This window comes from Taudactylus pleione, unplaced genomic scaffold (assembly GCF_031769625.1).
Source record: "Taudactylus pleione unplaced genomic scaffold, aTauple2 ptg000068l, whole genome shotgun sequence".
Lineage (NCBI taxonomy): Eukaryota > Metazoa > Chordata > Amphibia > Anura > Myobatrachidae > Taudactylus > Taudactylus pleione.
In genome coordinates this window covers 1,196,130-1,211,643 of record NW_028284470.1, presented here as the reverse complement: position 1 = coordinate 1,211,643, position 15,514 = coordinate 1,196,130, and the positions used below count along the sequence as shown (strand labels likewise).

Below are 15,514 nucleotides of genomic sequence, written 5' to 3'. Positions count from 1 at the left end.
TTGGGATGCCGGGCGCCGGTCTCCTGGCGTAGGTTAGTTAACCATTACCAGTATTCTGTAGTCTACATGCCGGCGGTCGACATTGTGTCCGCCGGCATCATAAACATATACCTCTAATGGGGAGGGGCAAACAAACAGGTGTGACACAGATGGGGTAGACAGGGAGGAAGCAGCAGGTAGCAGCAGGTTAGCTTTGCAGTTCCGTCCTAAGCTGAATCACCGCCATAATGCATTGAGTTTCACTGTCTTAAAATAAGAATAAGCACGTCATTTTATCATTCATTTTGATTTTTTTTTTAAAATAAGCATTTATTTCAAAATATGTTATTTCACTTCTGTTTATTTTTATTTTTCGACATTGTACTGTAAGCCTAAGCTGGGCTTCTAGTCCACTGTGCCTGTTTGAACTTGCCAAGCTATTTGGAGTGTGCCCAGATGCATGCAGGACTGACTGGTAAAGCGGTAAGACTCCTCTTACTGCTGCCAGCCAGAATCACTCAGCTGCCCCTCTGACATTTAACTAGTAAACTGTGAGGACAACTGATACAACTGATATGCTATTACCACCACGACATACTGTATGCCACTAAAAATCATTTCTATCGGCACATGAACATAAATAAACCCGTCACACTTCATATGTAAAATGTTATCTTAGGTACAATGCAACAATTAGATTGGTATGACTGGTCGACAGTCTGATGGTTGACATTCATAAGGTCGACACTAGTAGGTCGACAGGTTCTGAATGTCGACAATCAGAAGATCGAGATGGTCATTAGGTTGACCACCAATATGTAGAAATGTATTTAGGTCGACATGGTTAAATGGTCGTAACATTCAAAAGGTCGACATTTAACATGTCAACACAAAACATGTCGACATGTTTTTTTACTTTAGTCTAACCATAAACCCTAAACCTAACCCTAACGCTAAAAATAATCAAAATACAATGTTGTCATTTTGTGTTGACAAGCCAAATGTTGACTTCTTGAATCTGTAGACTATTTAACCATGTCGACCTAAAAAATGTCTACATGTTGGAGGTCGACTTCTGACTGTTCGAAATTCAGAATGCGTCGACTGTCTGGTGTCGACCTTCTGAACTTCAACCTTTTTAATATCGATCAGTCGGCTGGATACCACAACAGTAAGGTACAAAATATCAAATAGACCAGCTAATATGTATTACATCATGGAGTGTAGTTAATAGTACTGTAAAAGCTCTTACATGAAACATATTAAGACTTATTGGGCCTATATGATGGATTGCCCCAATGCCCCGTTCTGCCAGGGTCAAGGAATCAGGGAAATTCAACATGTTGAACAGTTTCGATCCCCCAATCCCGATCGGAAAATGGGCGGAATCGGTGAGTAGCAGTTTTTCCCTGATCCGTCGCTGGATCTGCGATCATTGATGGCCGTCGATCTGCGGATCGGAACGCGTATCAGGCAGAACAGGGTATCTGGGGGGTAGATGTACAGTATGTGTCCAAATATAGAAATATTTCTTTACTTGCATGGCTACAAACTAGTCAGAAATTAAAACTTTACTTACACTTATATACAACTAGCTACAGTACCCGGCTCCGCTCGGGTGGAAGTCGGTGATCTGTCTCCCCCAGTGTCTGTACTCTGGTGATCTCTGCCACTTGGGCACCATGTCCGTTGTACTGAGCTGCACCTCCTGCACAGGATCCACCTCTAGGGACTTGTACTGATCCGGCCCCTCAGTGACTGCCCCCCGGTATTCTCATCACTGAGGACCAGAGCCCAGTACAAACTAAACAAGCAGGGCCCTCCAACTACTCAACCCACAAAGCAAAGCACTCCCTACTCCACCTGCCCAAAGGATGCAGAGGTGCAGCATGGAGCTCTACACATTATAAACACATAAGCAAAACATGAAATAAATAAAAAGCAAGAAAAAAAACATAAAAAAATATATAAGAAAAAAATTAAGAAAAGAGCTTGGCAATAGGGTACCATTCCTGGCACCCTGATAGCCAGAGGCAAGGAACGTCGGCCAGTGATAGTGCCACCCACAGAGCCCTGTGCCCTGTGTGATGGCATCGCTCCCACACCTCTAGTTATGGCCCTGATCCTAGTGATTTATTAAAGGAAATTTGTGCTTATATGCCGTACTTGCAGAGGTGGATTAAAACTCAATGGGGACCTAGGCAAGGTGACAACACTACACACACATATACAGTAGTCCAGCAGAGTAGGAGGGACTTGGGGAAGGGTGGGTTACTTGGGTAGGGGGTGGGTAGAGGTGACTTAACTCATCCCCTGCAGAGGAGAAGGATGGACAGGTCAGGTAGTCTGTCACAGCGTTAAGTTTCTGCTTTGCTCTTCTATGAGAAGGGGGCCCGCAGCTGCCGCTAGTCAGTAGTCACACTGACAGGGGGGCCCGCAGTGCGTTTCTGATTCTAACACCAAAATACTTTAAGACATCTGCCTGTGATTCATCTACACTCTGCGAACCTCCCTCTGTGCCCAGGTCCGGCTGCACCACTCCGATGGCGGCTCTGCTGAGGACAGTGGTGCAGCCTCCCGAGATGACAGGGAGCTCCACCAATTACCGCACATAATGGGTCCCCGAACAGCAGGTACTCCAGCGCTTGTGTCATGGGTCTCCTCGGGTGGCAGCTGTCCTTTGTATTGCAGGCTCTGGCCTCCTCTTACTGCTCACAGAAAAAGCTCCTCTTCGGAGCAAAGGGCTGAAAATAATTTAGATTGCTGAGAGCAGTACTGTGGGCCCTTCACAGCAGAGCCCTGCCCACAGCCCCCTGACGACTGATCGTAATAATCCTAAGCCTAAAACCTGGTGAAATATGGAATTATAGATCACAAATACTATGCAGCGCTTGGAGCATACAATTAATAGGGAAGAAAATTATTTATTCATATATTGATCAAATATAGGGTATAAAATGACATATGCAGTTACAAACAAACTAAAAAAAGGGGGAGAGATAATCCCCACATATAATAAAAAGTCACAGTTTATGCATAAAATAATACCACTGAAGGGTGAAACAGTGAACAATTAATGAAGAATGGAACTTGCATGTAATCAGATTAAATGTCCTTATGTTCACAGTTTGTATCCAAGCAGTTCCAAAGTCAGTAGTATCTATTGCTGTTGGTAACAATATGTTACTTAGTATGAGAAAATGAGCTCTAAGCAATGTCCCGGTATATTGAGGAACAATGCGGGATGTACGGAGTATCTACACAGCCCCGTATCAGCCCTTTATGTTGTAGGAGTAGATGTCTCACATCCAGGTGGGGGGACAATCACCTGGGATAAATACCTGTATTGTCCCTGGTGTAGTCACCCGGTGGAGCTGGTAGATGAAAGGCTCAGGCAGCGGTGCGGTCAGCGGTAATTCCGTGCCTTGGGATGCAATCTCTCATATAGAGCAGCATTTTATGCATAAGCTGTGACTTTTTATTATATGTGGGGATTATCTCTCCCCCTTTTTTTAGTTTGTTTGTAACTGCATATGTCATTTTATACCCTATATTTGATCAATATATGAATAAATAATTTTCTTCCCTATTAATTGTATGCTCCAAGCGCTGCTTAGTATTTGTGATCTATAATTCCATATTTCACCAGGAAACTACCTGGTAATTGTTGGCAGCAGCTGTAGCATCCAGAGATAGAGGAATTTTTTGAATACTCCATATAGCGCTACCTTTATTACTGTTTTTTCTCTTAGCCTAAAACCTGCCTGGGAAAATTATTTACACAATGGTGAAAACCACATCACAATCGGGTGGTGGCGGAGTTTATGGCAATCAGACAAACAAAAAAACAAACATTCTCATTTATAAGATATATAGATAGATGGCGATTTCATATTGAATCTAATGACATGATAAACATTACTTTTTTGATAGCTACCAACCCATTAGGCATACGGTATGAGCTGACCATCTGTTTCGTGAACCTCACAACCATCTGAATAAAAGTGCGTACACATGGAGCGATAAAACTAAACGACATGAACGATAACGATATCGTTCATATCATTATCGTTCATGTTTATGTACTTACCAACCTACCAATGATGCGCGTTCCCTCATGGACGATAAAGATATCTTTCATCGTCCGTACATGCAGGCCAACTTGGATGATACTGTTAACTTTTGCCTGTTCAGAGCTGTGGCAGGATGACTTCACTGAAAGATATCTTTCAAGTCGTTGGTGGTACAGATCGTACCGTGTGTATGCAGCTTTAGTCTGATGAAGGGATGTGCTAAATTACCCTGTTTTTTTTTAAAGTTATTTCTTAATGTGACCGTGGTAGAATGTTTACAGTACACAATGCATATTAATATATAATCCATTGTAGTAAGTATTTGGTAAAGTAAAGTTCGCATTTCTCTGTGACAAATGAAAGATAAAATGTACACCTGTTTATGTAATCAGATTAGTGCTTTTCCACGCTATTAGTGCAGTAATTACAGACAGGAAAGATTGCATTTTATCAGTCCTAATAGTGGAAAAGTACATTGTCCCCGATAGCTGTGGCTAATTATTAACTAGCTTAAATAGGACGGAGTGCATTACATATGCAAGGAGTTAATTAAACACCCGAGCCTGTGGGTCGGCCTCTGGACAAGAAGAGGCTAGTTGATTAGTGAGGTTGTGTTGTGGGGTGGGGTTAGGTTTGGTTAGCCTATAGGATTGGGCAGGGGGTGGGGTTAGGTTTGGTTAGCCTATAGGATTGGGCAGGGGGTGGGGTTAGGTTTGGTTAGCCTATAGGATTGGCAGGGGGTGGGTCAGTGCTTTTGCAGAGTTGCTGCTTAGTAGCCAATTCATAGAAATTTCTCTGGTCGGCTGTTTCCCGCCCTCCCTCCGTTATACATTGAGTTGTTTGGTGTCGGCTTTTCTTGTGGCGGGAAAGAATGGAGCTTGAGGTGCTCTCCCTTCCAATACATGGCTTAGGCTGATTTTACCCTACTGGGGTCAGCGGCAACCACCTAACCAGGTGGGCCTCACGTCGTGTCATTGGGGTGGGAGGTGGATACCTTGGGCGTGGTAGTGGGCTGGCTGCTCCCCTTCCATTTAGAAGATCGATGTGAGTATGCAGTTGGTGATCTTGCATTGTGGGGCCGTTCTTTCTACGCCACCATACTTTGTCTGTCTTTCTTTACTCTTCTGTTAGTTAGTTCAGTTATATATTAAATAGTTTAATTAGTTTAAAAATAAATAAAGCTGACCTTCCTTTCCCCTTATATCAGTCTCTGTGTCATTATTTCATTATGACTATGGTTGATGGTTTACCCTGCACTGTTAGGAGGGAACACTCATCAGGCGATGGGGAGATTATAGTTGTTGTCTGTGTTGTGGACGCTGTTTCAAATTCCAACCAATATGACATTCTTTTATTTACTTTATTTTATTTATTTCCTACACTCATAATAGAGGGCCTGATTCAGCTAATGCCGCCGCGACAGCGATTCCGTACGCAGCTGGATTTGTACTGAGACGCCCCCTTGCGACTTTGCAAATCCAAGAGACTGCGTACAATGAGGCAGCAAAGGTCGCAGATCAGTCGATTATCAAACTTCTGAGTGACCCTACGGTTGCGTAGAATGGCAGCAGGAACTGATACGACCGAGCCATTTTTAATGCATACGGGAGTGCAGTCGCAGGCAGAGGCACGCCCCGAGAACGGTCGTGACGCGCCTGCTTCTGAGTCGCCACCTCCCCGTTGCTGCCCACAAATGGTCCCTGCCTGCCAATCACTGCGAATAAATCCTCACTGCAAGCCTTCACGAAAATGAAACTTGGCGCCTGCGCAGATAACCGATAATCACTCAAACTACATAAACATTTACATTATGTCCATGTCTGCATCAGGCCCATAGATCTACTGAGGACAATCCTTATGTACTGCTTTTATGTCTGTGCAGGTGAACTGCGAATAGGGCTGAAGGGGTAAATTTACTAAAGAGCAGGGTTTTAGAAATGGAGATGTTGCCCATAGCAACCAATCAAATTTTACTTATCATTTATCTAACACCTTCTAGAAGATAGTAGCTAGAATCTGACTGGTTGCTATGGGCAACATCTCCACTTCTAAAAACCCTGCACTTTAGTAAATATACCCCGAAGTGTCTTAAGTTGCTCAAAGTAGACATAGGTAACATAGCAATTAGCAGCATTAGATCATTATATATCGATGCAGTTAACATTAATGGATATTTCACAAAGAAGCACTGAAACCTTCATTGTGAAAACGCTGAGATACAGGCCCTCATTCAGAGCCACTCGCTAGCGGCAGTACGCTCGTTCCGAGCGATGTTTGCACATCTGCGCATGCGTACGGTTTTTAGTACGCATGCGCAAACCAGTCAGTGCGGCCGAAAATCGTTGGTACGCAATATAGCGAGGGCCTGCTATTTTGAGTGACAGAATGAGGCGTATGTGGGTGGTAACAGGAGAAGGTGCTTGAAAACGGGGAGTGGAGATCCGAACGCAGGCGTGCTTAAATGTCAAAACGGGCGTTTTAAGGGAGTGCATAATTAATACAGCAGCGTCATTGACCACGTCACTTGGTTTTTTTTAACTCAGAACTGCTCGCAAAATAGCGGTTGAAAACACCAACCACAAGAATAGCGAGCAGTTCATACGCTGTACGATGTACTCGATTAATCTAATAAATAGCGGACATGACGTATGGTGCGTGCGGCCAGGGGGCGTTTTTATCAAAAAAACGAGCGTATGTTTTGCTCGCTCGTTCAGACTTAGAGGTGTGAACAGACCGCAATGTGCGAACGGATCATTTGAATAGCCACCCCTTGTTTTTGAACGAACGACCACAAATAGCGAACGGCTCTGAATCAGGCCCACAGTCGGTGTTTGTATTAGCGATGTGCGGTTCGATTCTCCAGAAATCCGAATCCACCCGAATTTCGTGAATCTGGGTAAATCCGAGTCGCGGTTCTATTCTCCTGAGGAGATCCGGGTAAATCCGGGTCACAGTTCTGATCTTTTTGCGATTCGGAATTCAGATTTTAAATCCGAATTTCGGGTTTTGGATTGCATAAATTACATGATTTTATCTGTTTTTAAAACTTTTTATCTTTTTTTTATTTTAAAAATCCAGATCCAAAACCAAAACACTTGAGGGTGGTTTGCAAAACCAAATCCAGATCCAAAACCTTGAAGGCGATACAGATCCAAACCAAAACCAAAACACGGGGGTCGGCGCACATCCCTAGTTTGTATAGGTGCTGGGCAGGGGCGTATCTATAATGGGTGCAGGGTGTGCAGGGCACATGGGCCTTTGGGTCCAGGGGGGCCCACACGGCACACACTGCACCCATATTTTTAATACTTACATCTCCGGTGTCCCACGTTGGGCAGTATCAACGCTGTAAAAATAGCCTGGAAAATGACCGCTGCGCAGTAGACTCTGCATGCGCCGTAGACTCTGGGCACAGACTAGTGCCCAGAGTCTGCTGTTGCCGCACTGCACTCAGTGTGCTGCCTGTTGCCGGACAGAGAGGAGGGGGCCCTGGGTGGAGACTGCTCATGGGCCCCCTCCTCTCATGATACGCCCCTGGTGCCGGGGGTTATTTAGCCAATTTATGCAGCTTCTAAACCAATTTTTGATCACTGTATCTGCAGCTAAAAAGAAAAGGGCTGACTTTGAGTAAGACGCATCTTACGCCCCTGTATGCAGAAAATGAAGAGTTAGAGTACAGCAAATGCCCTCTCCTGGTGTAGTAGCCTGCGCCTGATTGAGCAAGCGCTGAGGTGCCCACTTCCAGCACCTCTGCACGTTGTAACACCGACGGTGATTTGTGACAAGCCAAACTCAAGTGCACCATCAACACGTGCACTAGCCCTATGACAGGTGCAGTTTCTCCGTTTGAACATTGCCTCTGTGGCTGCGGCTCTGCGTCTGCAGCCGCTTTCACTGACACACCCATATCACATCCATGAGGCTGACTTTGCGTCCACTTCAGGCCCCCACCCAGTCACCACACAGCAATGTCCATCACTTTGCAGCCCCGTTTCTGGTACCGTCTGTTTCGATCGTAACAGCACCTTTGTGCGTACAGTCTGTGTAACGCCTGCGTTGTAGGGGATTTCAGGACTTTTCGCGGATGCGCAGTTGCAAATAGTCACACAGCTACGTGCCCATCGGCGCTGCGTGCACCTCTGAATCGGGTGCTGTATCTAGTCTTATGGAAAAACAAATCTATAGTATATGAAAGTTAATGCAAAAACCTCAAAATTGTGTTATTAGTTCCACATATTGCAACTCATGCCAAGTCTTCACTGTATAACCAGTCCTACACTGAATAGCCCAGAGGTTCCCAAACTCGGTCCTCCAGGCACCCTGAACCCAGGTTTTAAGGACATACATGCTTGACCACAGGTGACCTACAGTACATCAGTCAATTTGATTTAACCACCGGTGCTCAACCATGGATGTTGGGGTGCCTTAAGGACCGCGTTTTTGAACCTCTATAAACTTGCATTCAATCTAAATTTTATTCTAGGCTTGTTTGTCTGGGTTGAGGCTCACCTTCACATAGCTTTTAGAGGCAAGTACTCTCCAAGCAGCTATTACAACCTATGGAATCAGCTGACACCAATTGTACAATGAGATAAGTTGTAATAAGGGTTTGATCTAAAAATCCACTTCATATAACAATGATATAGGTTAGTGCATGTCGCTACTCTATAACATGTTTGGAGCACAAGTGTATTCATTACTAATGCTGGGCATACACTATGCAGTCATCTGGTAGATATCTGTCCAATCTGGCTGGTTGGAATGAAAATCTGGTATACATTTTCCCGGTGACCTGTGCATGCACTATAGACTCTGGGCACACTCTAGTGGACAGAGTCTATACGTGCGGCACTGGCCGTGCACCGCTCAGTGCACAGCCGGCCGCCGAACGGAGAGGAGGGGTCCCGTGTCGGAGACTGCACATGGGCCCCCTCCTCTCTACAAACACCCCTGCTAAGATCACATTTGGCCACTCCTGCCCTTGCTCTAACAGACAAAGGGTCTGATTCAGCAAGGATCGCTACTGCGATTACGCACGCAATCATTCGATTGTTGCATTCTGCGCATACGTATGCATCGCAGTGCGGAACCAGCCATTCCGATCTGGACTGCAATCGCAGTGGCTACACAGACCCATCACAGGAAGTGCTGTTTGTGGGAGGTGATGAGTGGGTGGTCAGCAAAACGCAGGCGTGTCAGTGCGATTGAACACCTTTGCAGGGACGTGCATAAATTATCCACTGCGATGCTGTACGCGGCCTGACGCCTCATAGATTGCGCTGAAGTTAGCAATTTCTGAATAAGGTCAAGGCTTGTGCAAGTGTGTGTGAGGCTGCGATGGTACCGATGGTTTTGCAGTCTTGCTAAACAATATGGACATGTGTAAGGTAAGGTGGGCGTCCTTATGTAGTGCTGCGACGGCATGGACGGCGTCCTTATGTAGTGCTGCGATCACAATGGATTAGCATATCTTCGCAGTCAGACTGCGTGCGCAATCACTATTGCAATCGCAGTTGCGATCCGTAATGAATCAGGTCTAACGAACCTTAGTATTTAGAAGCTGAAAGCTAAATATAGTAGGTGGTGGAGAGGTGTGTGAAATATAATAGGTGGGGGGTGTGTGAAATATAGTAGGTGGTGGAGAGGTGTGTGAAATATAGTAGGTGGTGGAGTGATGTGTGAAATATAATAGGTGGTGGTGAGGTGTGTGAAATATAATAGGTGGTGGAGAGGTGTGTAAAATATAATAGGTGGTGGAGAGGTGTGTGAAATATAGTAGGTGGTGGAGAGGTGTGTGAAATATAGTAGGTGGTGGAGAGGTGTGTGAAATATAATAGGTGGTGGAGAGGTGTGTGAAATATAGTAGGTGGTGGAGTGGTGTGTGAAATATAGTAGGTGGTGGAGAGGTGTGTGAAATATAGTAGGTGGTGGAGGGGTGTGTGAAATATAATAGGTGGTGGAGAGGTGTGTGAAATATAATAGGTGGTGGAGAGGTGTGTGAAATATAATAGGTGTTGGAGAGGTGTGTGAAATATAATAGGTGGTGGAGAGGTGTGTGAAATATAATAGGTGGTGGAGAGGTGTGTGAAATATAATAGGTGGTGGAGAGGTGTGTGAAATATAATAGGTGGTGGAGAGGTGTGTGAAATATAGTGGGTGGTGGAGAGGTGTGTGAAATATAGTAGGTGGTGGAGGGGTGTGTGAAATATAATAGGTGGTGGAGAGGTGTGTGAAATATGATAGGTGGTGGAGTGGTGTGTGAAATATAGTAGGTGGTGGAGAGGTGTGTGAAATATAATAGGTGGTGGAGAGGTGTGTGAAATATAATAGGTGGTGGAGAGGTGTGTGAAATATAATAGGTGGTGGAGGGGTGTGTGAAATATAATAGGTGGTGGAGAGGTGTGTGAAATATAGTAGGTGGTGGAGTGGTGTGTGAAATATAGTAGGTGGTGGAGAGGTGTGTGAAATATAGTAGGTGGTGGAGAGGTGTGTGAAATATAATAGGTGGTGGAGAGGTGTGTGAAATATAATAGGTGGTGGAGAGGTGTGTGAAATATAATAGGTGGTGGAGGGGTGTGTGAAATATAATAGGTGGTGGAGAGGTGTGTGAAATATAATAGGTGGTGGAGGGGTGTGTGAAATATAATAGGTGGTGGAGGGGTGTGTGAAATATAATAGGTGGTGGAGAGCTGTGTGAAATATAGTAGGTGGTGGAGGGGTGTGTGAAATATAATAGGTGGTGGAGAGGTGTGTGAAATATAGTAGGTGGTGGAGAGGTGTGTGAAATATAATAGGTGGTGGAGAGGTTTGTGAAATATGATAGGTGGTGGAGGGGTGTGTGAAATATAGTAGGTGGTGGAGGGGTTTTGAAATATAGTAGGTGGTGGGGAGGTGTGTGAAATATAGTAGGTGGTGGAGAGGTGTGTGAAATATAGTAGGTGGTGGAGGGGTGTGTGAAATATAGTAGGTGGTGGAGAGGTGTGTGAAATATAATAGGTGGTGGAGAGGTGTGTGAAATATGATAGGTGGTGGAGGGGTGTGTGAAATATAGTAGGTGGTGGAGGGGTTTTGAAATATAGTAGGTGGTGGGGAGGTGTGTGAAATATAGTAGGTGGTGGAGAGGTGTGTGAAATATAGTAGGTGGTGGAGGGGTGTGTGAAATATAGTAGGTGGTGGTGGAGGGGTGTGTGAAATATAGTAGGTGGTGGAGAGGTGTGTGAAATATAGTAGGTGGTGGAGGGGTGTGTGAAATATAGTAGGTGGTGGAGAGGTGTGTGAAATATGATAGGTGGTGGAGGGGTGTGTGAAATATAGTAGGTGGTGGAGGGGTGTGTGAAATATGATAGGTGGTGGAGGGGTGTGTGAAATATAGCAGGTGGTGGAGAGGTGTGTGAAATATGATAGGTGGTGGAGGGGTGTGTGAAATATGATAGGTGGTGGAGAGGTGTGTGAAATATAATAGATGGCGGAGAGGTGTGTGAAATATAATAGGTGATGGAGAGGTGTGTGAAATATAATAGGTGGTGGAGAGGTGTGTGAAATATAATAGGTGGTGGAGAGGTGTGTGAAATATAATAGGTGGTGGAGTGGTGTGTGAAATATAATAGGTGGCGGAGGGGTGTGTGAAATATAATAGGTGGTGGAGACGTGTGTGAAATATGATAGGTGGTGGAGTGGTGTGTGAAATATAATAGGTGGTGGAGAGGTGTGTGAAATATGATAGGTGGTGGAGGGGTGTGTGAAATATAGTAGGTGGTGGAGAGGTGTGTGAAATATAATAGGTGTTGGAGAGGTGTGTGAAATATAATAGGTGGTGGAGAGGTGTGTGAAATATAATAGGTTGTGGAGGGGTGTGTGAAATATAATAGGTGGTGGAGAGGTGTGTGAAATATAGTAGGTGGTGGAGAGGTGTGTGAATTATAGTAGGTGGTGGAGGGGTGTGTGGAAGTCTTTTTGAGAAAACCATTAGTTGTGCCTTAAATAGATTGCTTATAGAAAACACAGAGATACAGTAGCTGTTACCTTGCATAAGCCCTCAATGCAGAATACTAGTTTTCAATCTACTGTTTGAAACTATTATGCTCACTTAAGGCGAGATGTACCAAATCTTCCTGCAGACCAGCAAATGTGTTTCCTAGAGCAGCCAATCAGATTCTAGCTATCATTTATCTAGTGCAGAGTCCTCAAGTACCCTCAAACCGGTCATGTTTTCAGGATTTCTTTAATCATGGACAGGTGATTTAATCTATTTTGCTGGGTCAGTAATTCTCCCACCTGCTTACACAGACAGAAATCCTCAAAACATGACTTGTTGGGGGTACAGTATTTGAGGGTTGGAGTTGAGAACCACTGATTTACTACAGTCTATAACATGATAGGCAGATTCTAATTGATGGGCAAAAGCTCCAGTTGTCCTCTTTAGAATTTGGTACAGGTTTGATATATCTTCCCCTTACTTACTTATCTACAAGCTGATGTACCAAGCATGGCCTGAGTTTTGTCTTTTCTTATTTTCTCTCTCTATCTCAGAGATGAGATCTCTCCATGTCACACTGATGCAGAGATCAACGGATATAGAGGAGAGGGTTGGGGATCCAGGAGACACCAACTTCAGGGCCATAACTAAGGTGATGCCATTCCACAAAGCGCAGAACCCTCTGGGTGGCATCCCCCTAGCGCTACTGCAGAGCTGCCCGGGGTGTCCAAGACACACACTGGGTAGTCACCATGCAGCCTGTGGAGCTCTACTTCCCAGAGCGGGCAGCGGAGCCAGCAACAGAACTGGCAGCCCTGCCCCCTAGGCATGACGTCTTGACGTCATAGCTTTAGGTAACAGGGCCAACACAGAGTGGGATAAATCCCTGTTATGGCACTGGCCACCTCTCTGTTCTTCCTATCCCCAGACAGCCCACTCCCTCCATCTCTCTACTTGACTGCAGCTCTCATCTCTGCAGCGGTGTGACATGGAGGCAGGCAACTGGGGAGAACCAGGGCACATGCCATCCTCATCGCTGAGATGAGACAGTGGTAGCAGCGGGAACATCAACTATTTAGTTATATATATATATTATTTTTTTTTTAAGTAAGAAATACTCCAGGTTTATCGGTCAGTTTGATAGAATAAAGCAGACGCAATTAATCAAATAATGTATTTCTCTTTTGCAGAATATTTGCCAGACACTATGGTGTTCGGTGAAGGATTCATGCCGATCCAAACTTGATGCTACAGCAGATGGTACTAGATGTGGGGAAAATAAGGTGATTTTTTTTTGTGTGTGTTTTTTGTTTTTACATTTTTATTATAGAAGCGTAATGTAAGCAGAGCAAATCACAGCCCAGGGCCGGCTCCAGGGGTCGGAGCACCCTGTGTCGGCCCCCTCCAGCGCGCGACCGAGAATGGGGGTATGGCCTAATTACCATAGGCCACGCCCCATGCATGTCATTATTAGGAGGCGTGTCCGCCTCCAAATAACGTCAGGCTGGGGGAAGCCTCACTAGCTGGGCTTCCCCCAGCCCTCTGCCGTCACTGAATGGATGCCGCGCGCATGCGCGCAGCATCCATTCAGAGTCTCTGGGGTCCGGCACCACCGCACAGCTGCGGCAGTGGGGGGTCCCCAACCTCCCGATTTAACCACCCGCGGGCCACTTTGGCCCACGGGTGGAACAGCGGGACATTACTGTAATCGGGATGTTGGGGAAAAGTGCGCCCTCTATGGGTGGCACCCCTGTGCAACCGCTCAGGTCGAACACCCCTAGAGCCGGCCCTGTCACAGCCCATAAGACTAGTTAGCTCTGGTATTGATCAAAAAGCAAATGAAATGGGCACTGGCGCTGTCTATAGGTCACCTGAGGTGTATAAAAAAAATCTCAAAAAATTATCTCTGCAAAATATATCATAAGAGCTGTCCTTTCTGATTGTAATCGCAAATCTACTTGCATATCGGCGTTTATTATCGCTGTAAGCATGTGGTCAATGGCGAGATGTATCGCATTTAAATTCCAATGCTTGATACATTCTGTATCAATATAGGTATATTTATTGTTTATAACCATATATTATAAGTCTAAAAATAAAAACAGGGGTAACTGTGCAATATGTATATCACCACATGGGTGATTCTGGGGTTACATATATAACACTTTACCATTGGCCTGCTTCCTTTCATCCTGCTGTGAGCACCTGTTACAGTCCTAAAACTTGATGTGTGTCTCACTAGGCTGAACATACAGTACAGGTGAACACGTTTCAATATTGAAAAACAACCCAGCATTCAGCAAGAACTAATGTCCTATGGTATTCCTAGCTCTGCCCTGAACTTCCTTATTCACTAGAGACAGGTATAGCTGCATCTTTGTCTGTTCAATGATCATGCTGGCTGCCACTTTGGTAAATGTATTGACTTTGTGGCCTATCCATGTTCTATCCATGGCCTATCCATGGTCTGTATACAGTATGGCCTATCCATGACTTATACATGGCCTATCCATGGCCTATATATGCCCTATTCATGGTCTATCCAGATGTCTATTCATGGCCTCTACAAGGTCTATCCATGGCCTATTCATGGGGGGATCTGGGCCCTGTGCTTTGTGCCAATGATAGTTGAAGGTGCTTCCCCTGAGCCTTATTTTATTTAGATGCCTAGAAAGTGTTCCCCAAGAATTTATGAGGGGGATGCATCAAACCTTCTAAAGGGTAAAGTGGAGGTGTTGGCCATAGCAACCAATCGGCTTCTAGCTGTCATTTTATAGAATGTACTATATACATGATAGCTAGAAGCTGATTGATTGCTAAAGGTAAAACCTCCACCGGTCCTCTTTAAAAGGTTCAATACATATTCTCCTATGCTGCCTAATAACTGGTAAGGCCTCACGAGTTTCCAGGGCTACGTGAAGTTTGTATCTCAAGTAGATGGACTGTACCAGCCAAACCGTGTATGATGTCACTATGTCACAGGGGTTGGTTGGCAAATCATACCCTGGGGACAAGTCAACAGCACTGGCCCATAGTGCAGCCATTGGCTCATCTCAATGATGATAGTTGCCCATGTATTATGTGGCTGGCTGGATAACAGTGTAAACTTTGGGTCACCATCTATTTGAAACTACAAGTTCCAGCTTGCCCTCTGGCATCACATGCTGTGCTTTGTAGTAACACAACATTGAAACGATAAAAGCACTATTAACTCACCTTCCTTTCAGCTTGAAGTCTGGACAGTCTGCTTTCCCTCTGTAGAATCTCAGGGGTGGTTCAGGGCAGCAGAGTCCAGGGAAGCGTGTACATCCTTTGTAATCGCCTGATATTTTAAAGTCTCTCTCTATCAATATTAAGAAATAATTACAAAAGTTGTCAATGGCTTGCTAGGAGTGGTAAGAGATAATTTACCTCTTCATGAAACCAGATGTCTGCGTACGGCGAGCCAGCTTGGCAGATTTGGGATTTCATTTCCACTAGAGTGTAA

At 45.0% G+C, this 15,514-nt stretch overlaps 1 protein-coding gene across 1 annotated transcript in view; it reads left to right on the top strand.

Moving 5' to 3' along the window:
* ADAMTS12 (ADAM metallopeptidase with thrombospondin type 1 motif 12) overlaps window positions 1–15,514 on the top strand; it is a 727,141-nt gene that overhangs the window by 419,467 nt on the left and 292,160 nt on the right. The window contains exon 10 of the mRNA XM_088466956.1: window positions 13,218–13,310. Coding sequence (XP_088323082.1) covers window positions 13,218–13,310 — 93 coding nt within the window. The remainder of the gene's footprint in view (window positions 1–13,217; window positions 13,311–15,514) is intronic.